This window comes from Tursiops truncatus, chromosome 6, assembly GCF_011762595.2.
Source record: "Tursiops truncatus isolate mTurTru1 chromosome 6, mTurTru1.mat.Y, whole genome shotgun sequence".
Lineage (NCBI taxonomy): Eukaryota > Metazoa > Chordata > Mammalia > Artiodactyla > Delphinidae > Tursiops > Tursiops truncatus.
The window spans coordinates 83,730,471-83,747,458 of NC_047039.1; the positions used below are offsets into that span (position 1 = coordinate 83,730,471).

The 16,988-nt window shown below is 39.4% G+C and overlaps 1 protein-coding gene across 7 annotated transcripts in view; it reads left to right on the plus strand.

The window, feature by feature from the left end:
• STX17 (syntaxin 17) overlaps nt 1-16,261 on the plus strand; it is an 84,580-nt gene extending 68,319 nt beyond the window's left edge. For 6 of the 7 annotated variants that reach the window (XM_073806340.1, XM_019949081.3, XM_073806339.1 and 3 more), the window contains 2 exons: nt 9,237-9,323; nt 10,072-16,261. In XM_073806340.1, the coding sequence (XP_073662441.1) occupies nt 9,237-9,323; nt 10,072-10,311 (327 nt within the window). In that variant the 3' untranslated portion in view covers nt 10,312-16,261. Of the gene's footprint in view, nt 1-4,713; nt 8,805-9,236; nt 9,324-10,071 lie in introns of those variants that run through there. The other variant, XM_073806338.1, reaches the window with a different exon arrangement.
• The last annotated feature ends 727 nt before the right edge of the window (nt 16,262-16,988 follow it).

Sequence of the window (16,988 nt, forward strand, 5' to 3'; positions counted from 1 at the left end):
ACAGACTCTAGGTCCATTCACATCTCTACAAATGACCCAATTTCGTTCCTTTTTATGGCTAATATTCCATTGTATATGTGTGCCATATCTTCTTTATCCATTCATCTGTCACTGGACATTTAGGTTGTTTCCATGTTCTGGCTATTGTAAATAGTGCTACAATGAACACTGGGGCACATGTGTCCTTTTGAATTATGGTTCTCTTAGGTTATATGCCCAGTAGTGGGATTGCTGGGTCATATGGTAGTTCTATTTTTAGTTTTTTAAGGAACCTCCATACTGTTCTCCATAGTGGCTGTATCAATTTACATTCCCACCAACAGTGCAAAAGGGTTTCCTTTTCTCCACACCCTCTCCAGCATTTATTGTTTGTAGATCTTTTGATGATGGCCATTCTGACTGCTGTGAGGTGATACTTCATTGTAGTTTTGATTTGAATTTCTCTAATAATTAGTGATGTTCAGCATCTGTATATCTTCTTTGGTGAAAAGTCCGTTTAGGTCTTCTGCCCATTTTTTAATTGGGTTGTTTGTTTTTTTGATATTGAGCTCCATGAGCTGTTTGTGTATTTTGGAGATTAATCCTTTGTCAGTTGCTTCGTTTGCAAATATTTTCTCCCATTCTGAGGGTTGTCTTTTTGTCTTGTTTATGGTTTCCTTTGCTGTGCAAAAGCTTTGAAGTTTCATTAGGTCCCATTTGTTTAATTTTGTTTTTATTTTCGTTACTCTAAGAGGTGGGTCAAAAAAGATCTTGTTGTGGTTTTTGTCAGAGTGTTTCCTATGTTTTCTTCTAAGAGTTTTATAGTGTCCAGTCTTATATTTAGGTCTTTAATACATTTTGAGTTTATTTTTGTGTATGGTGTTAGGTAGTGTTCTAATTTCATTCTTTTACATGTATCTGTCCAGTTTTCCCAACACCACTTATGGAAGAGGCTGTCTTTTCTCTATTTTTTGTTCTTGTCTCCTTTGTCATAAATTAGGTGCCCATATGTGTGTGGGTTTATCTCTGGGCTTTCTATCCTGTACCATTGATCTGTATTTCTGTTTTTGTGCCAGTACCATACTAACTTGATTATTGCTGCTTCATAGTATAGTTTGAAGTCAGGGAGCCTGATTCCTCCAGCTCCATTTTTCTTTCTCAAGATTGCTTTGGCTATTTGGCATTCTCAAGAATGACATTGGTAATTTGATAGGGATTGCACTGAGTATGTAGATTGCTTTGGGTAGTATAGTCATTTTCATGATATTGATTCTTCCAATACAAGAACATGGTATATTTCTTCATCTGTTTATGTCATCTTTGATTTCTTTCATCAGTGTTTTTTGTGTGGTTTTTTTGCGGTACACGGGCCTCTCACTGTTGTGGCCTCTCCCGTTGTGGAGCACAGGCCCTGGACGCGCAGGCTCAGCGGCCATGGCTCACGGGCCCAGCTGCTCCGCAGCATGTGGGATCTTTCCGGACCAGGGCACGAACCTGTGTCCCCTGCATCGGCAGGCAGACTCTCAACCACTGTGCCACCAGGGAAGCCCCTCATCAGTGTTTTATAGTTTTCTGAATACAGGTCTTTTTCCTCCTTAGGTAGGTTTGTTCCTAGGTATTTTATTTTTTTATTGCAATGGTAAATTGGATTGTTTCCTTAATTTCTCTTTCTGATTTTTCATTGTTGGTGTATAGGAATGCAAGAGATTTCTGTGCATTAATTTTGTATCCTGCAACCTTACCAAATTCATTGATTAGTTCTGGTAGTTTTCTGGTGGCATCTTTTGGATTTTCTATGTATAGTATCATGTCATCTGCAAACAGTGACAGTTTTACTTCTTCTTTTCCAATTGGTATTCCTTTTATTTCTTTTTCTTCTCTGAGTGCCTTGGCTAGGACTTCGAAAACTGTGTTGAATAAGAGTGGCGAGAGTGACATCCTTGTCTTGTTCCTGAGCTTAGTGGAAATGCTTTCAGTTTTTCACGATTGAGAATGATGTTTGCTGTGTGTTTGTCATACATGGCCTATATTATGTTGAGGTAGGTTACCTCTATGCCCATTTTGTGGAGAGTTTTTAACATAAATCAGTGTTGAGTTTTGTCAAAAGCTTTTTCTGCATCTATTGAGATGATCACATGTTTTTTTTCCCTTAATTTGTTAATATGGTGTATCACATTGATTGATTTGCATATATTGAAAAATCCTTGCATTCCTGGGATAAACCCCACTTGATCATGGTGTATGATTCTTTTAATGTGTTGTTGGATTCTGTTTGCTAGTATTTTGTTGAGGATTTTTGCATCTATGTTCATCAGTGATGGTGGTCTGTAATTTTCTTTTTTGGGGATATCTTTGTCTGGTTTTGGTATCAGGGTGATGGTGGCCTCATAGAACGAATTTGGGAGTGTTCCTCCCTCTGCAATTTTTTGGAAGAGTTTGAGAAGGATGAGTGTTAGCTCTTCTCTAAATGTTTGATAGAATTCACCTGTGAAGCCGTCTGGTCCTGGGCTTTGTTTGTTGGAAGATTTAATAACAGTTTCAATTTCATTACTTGTGATTGGTCTGTTTATATTTTCTAATTCTTCCTGGTTCAGTGTTAGAAAATTGTACCTTTTCAAGAATTTGTCCATTTCTTCAAGGTTGTCCATTTTATTGGCATATAGTTGTTTGTAGTAGTCTCTTATAATCCTTTGTATTTCTGCATTGTCTGTGATTTCTCCTTTTTCATTTATAATTTTATTGATTTGTGTCTTCTCCCTTTTTTTCTTGATGAGTCTGGCTAAAGGTTTATCAATTTTGTTGATCTTCTCGAAGAACCAACTTTTAGTTTTATTGATCTTTGCTGTTGTTCTCTTTGTTTCTGTTTCATTTATTTTTGCTCTGACCTTTATGATTTCTTTCCTTCTACTGACTTTGGGTTTTCTTTGTTCTTTTTTCTCTAGTTGCTTTAGGTGTAAGTTTAGATTGTTTATTTGAGATTTTTCTTGTTTCTTGAGGTGAGATTGAATTGCTGTAAACTTCCTTCTTAGAACTGCTTTTGTTGAGTCCCGTAGGTTTTGGGTCGTTGTGTTTTCATTGTCATTTGTTTCTATGTATTTTTTTTATTTCCTCTTTGATTTCTTCAGTGATCTCTTGGTTATTCAATAGTGCACTGTTTAGCCTCCATGTATTTGTGGAGTTTTTTTCCTGTAACATTTTTCCTGTAACTAATTTCTAATCCATAGTATTGTGGTCAGAAAAGATGCTTGGTACGATTTCAGTTTTCTTAAATTTTCCAAGGCTTGATTTGTGGCCCAAGATGTGGTCTGTCCTGGAGAATACTCCGTGTGCACTTGAGAAGAAAGTGTATTCTGCCACTTTCAGGTGGAATGCCCTATAAATATCAATTAAATCTATCTGGTCTATTGTGTCATTTAAAGCTTGTGTTTCCTTATTTATTTTCTGTCTGGATGATCTGTCCATTGGTGTAAGTGGGGTGTTGAATTCCCCTTCTCTTATTGTGTTACTGTGAATTGCCCCTTTTATGGTTGTTAGCGTTTGCCTCATGTATTGAGGTAGGTGCTCCTGTGTTGGGTGCATAAATATTTATAATTGTTATATCTTCTTCTTGGATTGATCCCTCGATCATTATGTAGTGTCCTTCCTTATCTCTTGTAACAGTCTTTATTTTAAAGTCTATTTTATCTGATACAAGTACTGCTCCTCCTGCTTTCCTTTGATTTCCATTTGCATAGAATATCTTTTTCCAACCCTTCACTTTCAGTCTGTATGTGTCCCTAGGTCTGAAGCGGGTCTCTTGTAGACAGCATATATATGGGTCTTGTTTTTGTATCCATTCAGCCAGTCTGTGTCTTTTGGTTGGAGCATTTAGTCCATTTACATTCAAGGTTATTATTGAATGTATGTTCCTATTACCACTTTCTTAATTGTTTTGGGGTTATTTTTGTGGGTCTTTTTCTTCTCTTGTGTTTCCTGCCTAGAGAAGTTCCTTTAGCATTTGTAAAGCTGGGTTCGTGGTGCTGAATTCGCTTAGCTTTTGCTTCTCTGTAAAGCTTTTGATTTCTCCATCAAATCTGAATGAGATCCTTGCTGGGTAGAGTAATCTTGGTTGTGTGTTTTTCTCTTTCATCACTTTAAGAATATCCTGCCACTCCCTTCTGGCCTGCAGAAAAATCAGCTGGTAACCTTAGGGGGATTCCTTTGTATGTTATTTTTTGCTTTCCCCTTGCTGCTTTTAACATTTTTTCTTTGAATTTAATCTTTGTTTGTTTGTTTAATATGTGTCTTGGTGTGTTTCTCCTTGGATTTATCTTGTATGGGACTCTCTGTGCTTCCTGGACTTGGGTGACTATTTCCTTTCCCATGTTAGGGAAATTTTCCACTATAATCTCTTTGAATGTTTTCTCAGACCCTTTCTTTTTCTCTTCTTCTTCTGGGACCCCTATAATTCAAATGTTGGTGTGTTTAGTGCTGTCCCAGAGGTCTCTGAGATTGTCTTCAATTCTTTTCATTCTTTTTTCTTTATTCTTCTCCTCAGCAGTTATTTCTACCATTCTGTCTTCCAGCTCACTTACTCATTCTTCTGCCTTAGTTATTCTGTTATTGATTCCTTCTAGTGTATTTTTCATTTCAGTTATTTTGTTGTTCATCTCTGATGGTTTGTTCTTTAGTTCTTCTAGATCTTTGTTAAACATTTCTTGTATTTTCTCAATCCATGCCTCCATTCAATTTCAGAGATTCTGGATCATCTTTACTATCATTACTCTGAATTCTTTTTCAGGTAGGTTGCCTATTTCCTCTTCATTTATTTGGTCTTGTAGGTTTTTACCTTGTTCCTTCATCTGTGCCATATATTTTGTCATCCCTTTTTTTTTTTTTTGGACAGGTGGGATTGTGTTCCTGTCTTACTGGTTGTTTGGCCTGAGGCTTCCAGCACTGGAGTTTGTAGGCTGTTGGGTAGAGCTGGGTCTTGGTGCCAAGATGAGGACCTCCAGGATACCTCACTCTGTTGAATATTCCCTGGGGTCTGAGGTTCTCTGTTAGTTGAGTGGTTCGGACTCAGAGCTCCCACCGCAGGAGCTCAGGCCTGACCCCTGACTTGTGAACCTAGATCCCACAAGCCGTGCAGGATGGCACAAAAAAAGGAGCAGAACAATAAGAAAGAGTAAAAAATAAAATAAATTAGAAAACTAACAGATATGTTAGAAAAAAATTAAAATATAGATGAGGGTGTTCCCTGGTGGTGCAGTGGTTAGGAATCTACCTGCCAGTGCAAGGGACACAGGTTCAAGCCCTGGCCCAGGAAGATCCCACAGGCCATGGAGCAACTAAGCCCATGTGCCACAACTACTGAGCCTGTGCTCTAAAGCCTACGAGGCACAACTGCTGAGCCCATGCACCACAACTACTGAAGCCAGTGTGCCTAGAGCCCCTGCTCCACAACAAGAAAAGCCACCACAATGAGAACCACGCGCACTGCAACGAACAGTAGCCCCTGCTTGCCACAGCTAGAGAAAGCCCATGTGCAGCAACAAAGACCCAACGCAGCCAAAAATAATAAAAAAAATAAATTTATCAAAAAAATATATATAGATGAAACAACAACCAGAATGTAAAACAATCACAATAGCAAAAAAGAGGAGAAAAAAAGAAGCTGGAAAAGGCCTTGGCTGTGGGGCATGGGGCTTAGGCAGGGGCAGGGTTTAGGTGATGGGCGGGACCTATGTTTAGGGCCCACAGGGCTGGAAAAGGAGGGGCCCAGGAGTGCCTCTGGCCTTGGAGGGCAGAGGACCAGGTCCAGGACCCCAGCAGGATCCCTGGGCCTGAGCGGGTCGGGGATATGCTAGGCGTGTTCCCCCATCCTCTGATCCCAGAGCTTCCCTCCCTGTTAGCCTCTCTTCTTCCCCCCCACTCCTATGCCCCTAGGACCCATGTGGCCAGAGGGTGGCCCCAGAAGGCAGGGGACCAGATGTGGAAGTTCAACAGGCTTCCCAGGGCCGAGTGGGCAGGGGAAATGCCTGCAGCACTTCCCCTGATCCTCTGATCCCAGAGGGTTCCCTGTCCACTGTCCACCTCTCCTCCTCTTCTCCCCACTCCATCCCTCCCACACCCCTAGGACCCATGCGGCCGGAGGGGGCACCAGAGGGCAGAGGACCAGGCTCAGGAGCCCAGCAGGCTTCCCGGGGCCCAAGTGGGCAGGGGAAACGCCCACCGTGCCTCCCCTGGTCTTCCGAGCCCCTGAGGGTTCCTCCAGGCGTGGGAACCCCTCCCCTCACCCAGCCACCCCTCATGGGCACCGGTCCTGTCCAGCCTCCACTTCTCCTCCCCCCTCACTCCCCCCCACATCCTATCCCGTCGCTTGGGGGTTCCTCCTCCCATCTCCTTGGGCTTCAAGGTCCCCCACCAGCGTCCGGCAGGTGCCCTAGTTGTGGGAAGATGCGAACTCTGCGTCCTCCCGTGCTGCCATCTTGACTCCATGCCCTTGGAAAAAAATATTAAAAACTTTTTTAAATTACACTTTATTGAAAAAAGGTCATAGAGCTTCAGTATCCAACCTTTTTAGAAAAAATCATTAAAAATATTTTTTCTCCTGAGGTCTTGAAATCACTCTTGGAGTATAGAAATGGCAATAATCCTGGCAGCCTGTACCATCGTGGCAGAATTATTTTGGGGCTGAGAGAAAGGAGACATGTTGCCTTTTCCCTCTACTCCTCAACTAGTCAAGATATGACGGTTGATATTTTATACCTGTGACTGATCTGCTAGCATAGGCTTTCTGGCAAGAACTGAAAATGTTGGGGGTGTCCCAAATAGAAATAACGACAGAAATCAAGACAAGCTGAATGTTACAAGCACTGGCACTCGATGCCTCTTTGGGTTGGAAAAAGAAAGCCAACATAAAAGAAGTTTTATTGTCTGAGGAAAATACAAATTGAATGAATGAATGAGTGAATGCTACGAGAGATTTAATGTTGTAGTGCCCCAGAAATTTTCAAGCATCACAGGAAAAAGTTTGATATATTTTTTGATAGAAAAGATGGGAGTTAAGCTTTCTTGGGAAGAGAATGACTTTTCAAATTTTTACCCTCATACTCTACAGACACTGTCTCATTTTATCCTCAGTTCAGCTGTGTGAGGTGTAAGGATCATTATCCTCAGTTGGCAGATGAGAATACTGACACCTAGAGAGCTTGAGTAATTTGTCCAAGGGCGCACAGTGATAGTGCTGGGATTTGAACACAGGACATCTGACCAAAGGTTGTGCCCTTAATCCTATGGTGTATAGATACTAGTGGTTTTTAAAGTATGAGAATCATGGAGTTGCACCATCAGCGTCACCTGGGAACTCATTAGAAATGCAAATTCTCAGGCCTCATCCCAAGCCTGCTAAATCAAACTCTGGGGATGGGGCCCAGCAGCCTGTGTTTTGAGAAGTCCTCCAGGTGATTCTGATGCACACTCATGCATGAGAACCACTGTTGTATTTGCTCTGACAGAGATGTTGGAAGGAAAACTGATAAAGAACTTTTTTAGGGATTGTGTTAGAGATGTCAAGATAGTAGTGGAGAATATGGGAATGAAGGGATACCATGTAAAGCTCCAGTAGTGAAAAGGATATGAGAAGGGAAAGAATGTCATTGATACTGGTAGAAAGCAACTGTGGAGAAAAATTAGATGTGTTGTTTGGGTTTCATGTTCTCAAATGAAATGATTGGAATTAGAACAGTGTGTTAGTTATAATTGCTTCAGTATAAATGAAGAGGTCAGTTACATAAGGGCAATCAAATACTTCAGGATTAAAGTTGAATTATTTCACAGTCATTGTAGAAGTTGAAATTTAGCTGGGATCAAAGAGGGAATCTCTTCTTTTTTCTGTGAATTAAAAAAAACAAAAACTAAATAGTGTATATGTTGATGTGATTGTGGTTACGTGGGTTTATACATTTGTCAGAACTAATCAAAGTATATGCCCTAAAAATTGGCCGCGTATTATCATATGTAAATTCCGTATGAATAAGTTGATTTAAAAATGGGAGTGTGGGACTTCCCTGTGGCACAGTGGTTAAGAATCCACCTGCCAATGCAGGGGACACGGGTTCGAGCCCTGGTCCGGGAAGATCCCACGTGCCACGGAGCAACTAAGCCCGTGCACCACAGCTACTGAGCCTGTGCTCTAGAGCCCGTGAGCCACAACTACTGAGCCCATGTGCCACAACTACTGAAGCCCGTGTGCCTAGAGCCCATGCTCCACAACAAGAAAAGCCACTGCAATGAGAAGCCCTTGCACCGCAATGAAGAGTAGCCCCCCGTCACCGCAACTGGAAAAAGCCCGCGCACAGCAGCAAAGACCCAAAACAGCCAAAAATAAAGAAATAAAATTTTAAAAATTTTTAATAAATAAAAAATAAATAAAAGTGTGTTCCTGTGTCAGGTAGTGAGTTCCTGTCACTGGAGGTGTTTGAGCAGAGATTCAGTAGCCACTTGTCAGAAGTGTAGTGAGGCTTCACACAGCTGAGGGGAAAATTGCACTCAATGACCTAAACATTCCTTCTACCCAGAGATTCCATGAGTTGCTGTTGTGTCAGCACAGGTGTTGCCTTTTTATGTAGAATGCTTTATTAATATGTTGGATCTGAAACATTTTAACTTGTCACGATTTTAAAATGTATTAAAGTGTACAGGTGTAAAACATGGGCCAAAAATAAAACATGGGACAGTAAATTCATTTACTACTCCCTAGTGCATATCACAAGTGGAACAATTTCATGGCAGATCAAGCCATATTATATTCTTATTCCTAAAATATAATAATTTGTGTTTATTGGATCAAGGGCATTTAACTCCTAAGGAAGTTTGCCTGTTTTAAACTGAAGCTTCAAAGAAGGTAAGTTAGAAAAGGCTTTTTGGTTTGATTTTGTTTTTGTTTTTTTCTGTAAAACCCAACATGACACGTAAATGCTTATTTAGATATTTTTCCTCCTGGAAAGTAGATTCATTTGGAGAATAATATGTTTGTATGTTTGATTGAATTTTAGTGTGAGATGCTTTTTCCTATAAAGGTGCCACCCTCATCTAATAATTAAGTTACCCTCTTTTTTTCATATGAGTGAATTTTACTTTCGACATCGTTTATCAGATGCTATTAAGACTGCAAGGCTGCAGTACCCAGGGCTCTGATTACAGGAATTAAAATAGTGTGTATTGGCTGACTGCTGCTCCCCAGCAGGGACGCTCACTCATAATTCCTTTGCATCTAGTCTCAGCAGGAGAAGATTGACAGCGTTGAAGACCATGTCAACAGTGCTGCTGTGAACGTTGAAGAGGGAACCAAAAACTTGGGGAAGGTAAGATTCTGCTCCTGCTGACAAATCAATGGTACTCTGGCTCTCAGGAATCCCTAGTATTAACCCAATTGATCTGCTCTCTTTAATGTTGAGGGAACCAGCAATTAAGAAAATAAGGAAGAAATGACACATAGGTAGTGCGAGAAATCAATGGCTCTTGTAATATTCTGCTCTAAGGTTCATTCTGTTGGGAGAGAAATTTTTTCAAAGAGAATAAACTGAAGCCCTACTTTAAGGCATTTGGTGTTACAAGGGGATATTTGCAGGAGTTCAGGGAGAGGCATAGAGAGGGTTTCCAGAATCCAATAGGGGCAAAATTGTAAGGGCGTGACAGCACACATGGAGTGGGTCCATTTGTTTCCCATAGAATGTTGCTTTTAACCCCAGGTATTCGCACGAAATAATCTCTGCAATTTAAAAGCTTTGGGAGTATCTGTGGCTGCTGAAACTGTTTAAATAAGCCAGCTAGATAGTTAGTGGATTGATTGTTTTGCAAGTAAAATCAATTTATAGCAGTCTACTCTTTGTAGCTCATTTCTCTTAAGTTCTGAGATCTGGAGCAATTGTAGTACCTGTGGAATATTTTCTCCCCTCCCCTGACCCCAGAACGATCTCTAAGGTTAATTATGTACCACGAGTTAAAGAGGCATTGCCAGGAGTAATGAGAGGAAAATGCACATCACCACAGGGAGATATTCTCAACTCAATTTCTAAATTGAATTTTTTTTTTTTTTTTTTTTTTTTACAGGCTGCAAAATACAAGCTGGCAGCTCTGCCTGTGGCAGGTGCACTCATCGGAGGAGTAGTGGGGGGTCCGATTGGCCTCCTTGCAGGCTTCAAAGTGGCAGGAATTGCAGCTGCACTTGGTGGTGGGGTGTTGGGCTTCACAGGTGGAAAATTGTTACAAAGAAAGAAACAGAAAATGATGGAGAAGCTCACTTCCAGCTGTCCAAATCTTCCCAGCCAAACTGACAAAAAATGCAGTTAAAAACCAAACTTCAGTATTACTGGCGCCAACATGTCTATCCTTTGCTGCTGTTGGACACTCAGTCAGCTTTTGGAACATGATTATATCAAAATAGTGGCTACAGATGCTCAAGTGGGATTGAACTGTGCTAAGTGGATATATTTTGTTGTTTACTGGGGTGTTAATGGGGATGTTAGAGATTGAGGAGCCTGGACTGAGGGTGTACAGTGTTTGTCAGGTAAAGTTTAAGGACTGCCAGGGAGCAGATTTTTTGCCTGGAAATGTGAAAACCCAACCATAACTTTGATAAGGATTTGTGATGTGTGAACATGTTGGGTTATGGAAGGATAGTTTTCAGAATAGTTTCTTCCATAACCCTGACTTGGAGACTCCAAGGCTAAGCATATTGTAAATATGCTTCTTTATCTCCTAAATATAGTTTTTTTAGGCATTTTAGCAGAGAAAAGAAGTTCAGCAGCTTTTCATATCAAATAGGGAAATCAGGACCTAGCAAGGTGCATGAGTAAACTGCATAACGGAGTCCATTTGGTGAGCCCTATTGCAATTTGGTCTAACAATATTTTCAAGTGAAGGAAACAAATAGTGTAAGAAAATGGAAAGAGAGGCCCAAGTTCTCTTTCAGATATCTTAATTTATGACCCTGGCTTCTGCTCTGAACTCTTTTTTCTGCCTCTCTGTAAATAAAGAACACAGAGTCTCAAGTGGTAGACTTACAAAGCCAGTCACTAAGCTTGCTCTGTCAGCCTGTCTCTTAACACCTCAAATATCTAGTCCCCTCTGCCTTCCCTCCCTTGTAATTTTGAAAAGTTCTTTGACTTATGGGGTGAATTCTACCCATGTGTAATGCAGACTTCTCTCATAATCTGTTTTTTTTTTTTAACATCTTTATTAGAGTATAATTGCTTTACAATGATGTGTCAGTTTCTGCTTTATAACAAATGTTTGGTTTTTTTGTTGTTTTTGTTTTGTTTTTTTTTTTTTTTTTTGGTATTGGCTGCCATCTTTCTTCATCCTCTACTGTAACCTCTAGGTAAAAAAGAAAGTGAGAGAAAGAGGAGGTGTCGATTTCCAAATACTTCCAGCGCTGTTAGACTTTGAGCTAAAAAAATAAGCAAGGGGGGAACACCAGATCATTTCCTGGGGCATCTTACAATTTCAGGGGGCTCATGTACTTGCCGTGCAGGGAGTGTTTGACCCTAAGTCTCTTAAGCTGGCACTTGGAGGAGCTAAGAACTAGCTTTCTACCTCACTTCTATTGCTACCATCCTTTTCCCCAGGCTTTGCTATCTCCTGTGATTCCTTCATTTTGCACAGCTGCTGTTTCTTCCCAAGAATGGCATTCATGCTTGCCTTTTCTCACATTCAAGGTTGATGATGGACAAAGCCTGATGCCAAAACTCAGTCCTGGTGGAGGATTTGTGGTGCTAATCTCAACACTTGACATTGACAGCAAGCATGGCTCAGCCCAACCCACTGTCTATCTCAAATAGCAGAAAAGTTTTAAATTTAGAAAAAAAGAACTTAAGATTATATAGGCAGCCTCATCCTGTACCCTCAACTGATTTGAAATAGGAAGGAACCACCTTTTGCCTTATTCTTTATTTTCTGAGGACAGAGGAAAGGGCACCTACACCACAGAAGATGTGAACTCTCTGCTCAGGAGCCAAATGGATTCATCGAGTAGTTGAACTGAGTTTACTCTTAATAACTTTTATTGATTGCTACCTTTTACTTCTGTATCTAATCTAAAGAGACCTTTCTCTTTCATACTTTTTGCTTCTCACCAGTGAATTCCAATGAGGCAACCCACCATTTCTCATTGTTCTTAAATAACTGGAAAACATCAAGTATTGCTACCTGCTGACTCATATCTTTAATATAATACCAAGAAGGCAAGTACTTTGAGTAAGTGTCAGATTCTGATCCAGCATTTGATATGTGATCTTTATCCCAACCCGTAATACTTGGGATAAATACTTTTGGACTCCTTCTTTCTATATTTTCTGATCCTTGCTGTCCCTTTAACACAGGGCATTCAAACCAGAATGAGGATCGGAATTGCCCAGGGTGCTAATTTAAAACAAGATTCCTAAACTTCAGTCCCATGGGTTCTAATAATAGCCAATCTGGCCTGGTCAGCTAAAATTATAAATTTAAGATACAGTTATATCAAGATTCAGCTGTATTGTTGAATTCTGTAATTTCTAATATTCTACCCTTCAGCCAACCTAAAATTCTTATTCTGCCAACCTAAAATTGACTAGCTCACCGTCTTAACAGCAGTAGGGACTCATTATACTGTCAGGCTGGTTTTACCTCAAGACGTGAAGGAGAAAAGAGGCCTGTTATTGACCCTCACAGTTTGTTTTGGGAGCTCTCCTTTTTACTGAGCCAGTGTGGGACATCACTGTGGTATATGCTCATATAGGCCTTTGATTTTTACTACTCATCAGGATTTGAATATTACTCAAACAGTCTTCATGCTTAGGCAAGTTACAATCCTTTTAAAAAGTTTTATAATTTAAAATTATTTAGAAATTGTATCTAATTTCCCCATAATAGAACCTAATAGCCAACTTTTTGTAGAAATTCTAGATGTGCTTAAACAACTATAAATGATATACCTATAAACTATAAAGTGTTTAGAAGTATAAATTAGTCAATATAACACAGAAACCAATCTTAAAATAGAATTTAATGCCCTACAGTATCAGATTAAATTTATCTTCTCTATGATTCATGTCTTATTTTTATTGCAACAAGTCAGAAGGTAAGGAACACTTCAAGTTCTTAAAATTTACAGGGTCTCATTTGGATAAAGGCAGCATTCCTAAAGCCTTTTTAATATAATAATCTGAGAATTTCTCTGTAGAGCAGAGACTTTGAAACTTTTTGGTTGTAATCCACAGTAAAAACTGCATTTATATCAAAACTCAGCATGTGCATTATGGAACAATACTTGCCATTATGTATAGTGTACTCTGATGTTTTTTATTGTTTCAGTTTTTTAAATATTCTAGTTGTAACCTACTAAATTGATTTCATAATCTACCAAAGGGTTTTTTGACCCTTAGTTTGGGAAAAAAAAAACAAACACCCTTATAGAGAAACTGATATTTATGGAGTATTTTGTTTGCCAGGCACTTCACTAGGCATTTTACAGGTAAGGAAACTGGGTCTCAGAGGAGGTAAATAATTTGCAGAGGGTTATTCAACTACAAATGGGTGAAGCCAGGATGTAAACTAGGTCTGTTGAACTACAAAAACTTTTGTTACTCTCATACTGTGTTGCTTCTGTGTATTAAAATTGAGATGGGCTATTCACTCTGCTTCACCCAAACACCCATATATTCTGTAAGGCAGGCTTGCTTTGAAATTACACATGCCATTCATTTGCACTTTTCTTAAAATCTTCTGTTTCCTCACCAAATGGCCAGCAGCCTCGAAGTTTTTAATGGTGGCCAACGCAGAAGTACGTAGTGCTGAATTTGGTCCTTAGACTATAAAATTAATAGTGTTTCCATCCCACCCACACATCCTACAGATTTCCTTATATTTGTGAGTCATAGCCATCACTTAAGCAGTGCTTTTTATATTGAATTTTAAAATAAACTTTAATATTTTTTAAAACAATCATAACTCATAGAATCAAATGATTATCTCTTAAAATGGTACCCTTGGGAGGCCATGCACTTACTGTAGTGATGCTAGTATTACTTAGAATATTTTTGAAACTCTTCTTTTGGAATTGCCTCTAAAGACATTTTACAAATCACATAAAAAAGCCATCTCAGTGTTTATCAGTCACAGACTATGCTCCCTTGTCCTTATGACCTCTTCTCTCTTCCTTCCTCAGTTTTGCTTTTCTTCTGCTGATTTAGCTCTCCTACCCACCTAAGCTGGAGCCAATAACCTAAGAAGCCCCAGAAAAGGGGTGTGCTGGCCAGAGTTCCCGGAGCAAGAACTTTCAGGTTATACTGAAGCCGCGTGCTGTATAGGGAGAGTTCTGCGAATCCAAAAACCTTCCTCTGTGGGCTGCCTGCCTGCCCGTAAGTGCCCTAAAGTAGTTTGCACAGGAGTAAGGACTGAATACTGGCGTTGTCTATCAATCACAAGAAGCTGTACATGAAATGTACAACATTTTTCTCCAGTGAAAGTCACAGAAGCCAAACCAAGCCATTCTTTGTGTTAACTTAGAAAAGTCATTTTCAGGGTCCCCCTTGCCCTTCGTTGCTGCCACATGACATCTTTGGGAGGAAGGATGAAGAAAAGCATGGGGAAATGGTTCTCCTGTGAAATGGGACATTTTCTTCTCATAATAAAGTATAACATGGCGGTGGCTATCAGGTACTTATGAGTGCTAGAGACTCTTTTTAAGTAGTCAGAGGCCTAATAAAAAGTAGGGAGGCTTCCCCCTAGCCTAAATTAATGTGAACAGTTCAGGTTCTGTTTGTGTTTTGATTAACATTTCATGTTGTTTCTAACAAGATGTTCTCAACTATTTATATTCATTAATTTGACACCATTTCACAGAGACACTTCTTGGGTATTGTAAACAATCAGTGGTAGAAGATCCACATAGAGTCCATATTCCTGCCCTCAAAGGAATTACTTATTGTGGGAGACAAGAAAAACGTCTGTGCAATATTAACAACAGAAATAAATTCATACAGAAATGTAAAAGGTGTCAAAGGCAAATGATTTGCCCAAGATTAAAGCTAGTTAGCACAAAAGCTAGAATTATAGCCATGGTCTAAGAAAAAAAAAAAATCCACAAAGTAATTTAACTGAGTTTGTTACACCATATCAGGTTGCCCGCTGAAGCCTGTGGTCTTTCAGACCAGCTTTAACATTCCAAATCAGTCAACAGCTATAGTGGAAAGAGAATTGGATGGGGAATCAGGAGATCAGAGTTTTACTTGTGGCTTTGTCACTTTTACTCAAGCGTGGCTCCTTTCTCCCATTCTAGCCAGGGAGTCTCCATTCTTTATATCTAGCCTCTTACTGGGTCTTGTTAATTGTTTGAATATTAGTTGCATTCATTTCTTAAATATATTCATAACCATCACTCTAGTAAAAGACTTTATTACCTCACATCCCCTACCTCATCTTCCCCAACTTTAGGCCATTCCCCACATCATTGCCACAAGAACTGTCTTTCATTTTTCTGCTGAAATATTTTCAGCAGATCCTGTTGAATACCTGATAAAGTTCAGCCTTCCATATACTGGCCCCAGCTTTGTCTCTTCATATTCACTACTCAACCATCTGACAATGCCACTGAAAATCAGACATTCCGTAAGAATGATTTTAAGCTTTTTCTATGGTGAAGGTACAAACTGGTAATAAACTATGTTTATGTTTTTTTCCAGACTAAAGCAATTTCTGTAATACTACATTTTACAAAACTAGTCAACTGAGTTTTGTTTAAGCTCTTGAACAAGTCTAGAAGTTGTTTCCTAAGGAGAAGAAATCTTTTGTCCCCTCAGAGGAAATTACATTCAATTTCTTAACCTCCAAAACAATGTCAGTCTTGTCACCTGTACATTGGATAGCCAAAGCATGAAGATTTTAATTTAGCAGCATAGATACTCCAGACTTGAATGGACCATTGTCCAGCTCCTGTGAGAAACTTGACTAATAAATATTTGAGGAAATTACTCGAGTACATACATACATGTTATCCATACATTTCTCAAGTACTTGAGATTGTCTTTTATTAAGGTTAATCACTAAAAAAGATGTTTACCAAGATTTCTTTAATTAACCCCCTAAAGATGTTTTCCATTTTATTGTTAAAACCCTTGGTGTTAGCAAGGTTCAGCACAAAAAAAGGCCCAATGGTGAGAATTTCTATAAATTATGTAAAGCTTACTGAATTCGCTTTTTATGTTGCTGAGTGGTGCTTATATGAGGAAACATGCAATAAATTCATTCAACAAACGTTTAACTGAATGCCTGTTGTATGTTGAGTGTCAGTGCCATACGTAGAAAAATATTAGACCTGTAGGATCTACCCATGTAAACCATTCAGGCTAATGAATTCAGATACTCAAAGCAAGTAAATCACAGTAAAACATGGTAAGTACCCTAAAAGAAGAGCAAAGTAATATGAGGACACAGAGAATGGAGTGACTCTTTCTGCCTGGAAAAGACGGGAAGGCTTTGTGGAACAGGTGGTATTTGAACAGTACTCTATAAAGAAGAATCTGCCTGACTGAAGACCAGGTTTGTGAGCTTTCAAGTGGTAAAGGAATTGCTCGTACAAAGGGTTCAAAACATGAACGAATATTCATGTTTTAGTGTGCTTAGAGAAAACAAAGGAATGGGAATGATGAAGCTGGTTAGATGAAAATACAGGCTATGGTAGTTTTCATACGTGTATGTGTATATGTATTTAATATGTATATATTTTTGTATATAATAATTCTTTGTTTAAAGGGATTAATGTATTGCTTTGTGTCAAGTCTGTTATAAGCCTCTGAGTTCTTCCTTTTGCCTTCGTTGCCAGGGAAGTTAGTAATAAACCTCACATTTGCCTGGACTCTTGGTATATTTGGCATATTTGCTTTTCTTTCCCACATGTAAGAAATGATTTGTGCTTTCTTGCCTCTGCTGTAAGATCCCCTGCTTGACATTGAATGCCTGCTTTCTTCCTATCCTGTTATTCATTCCAT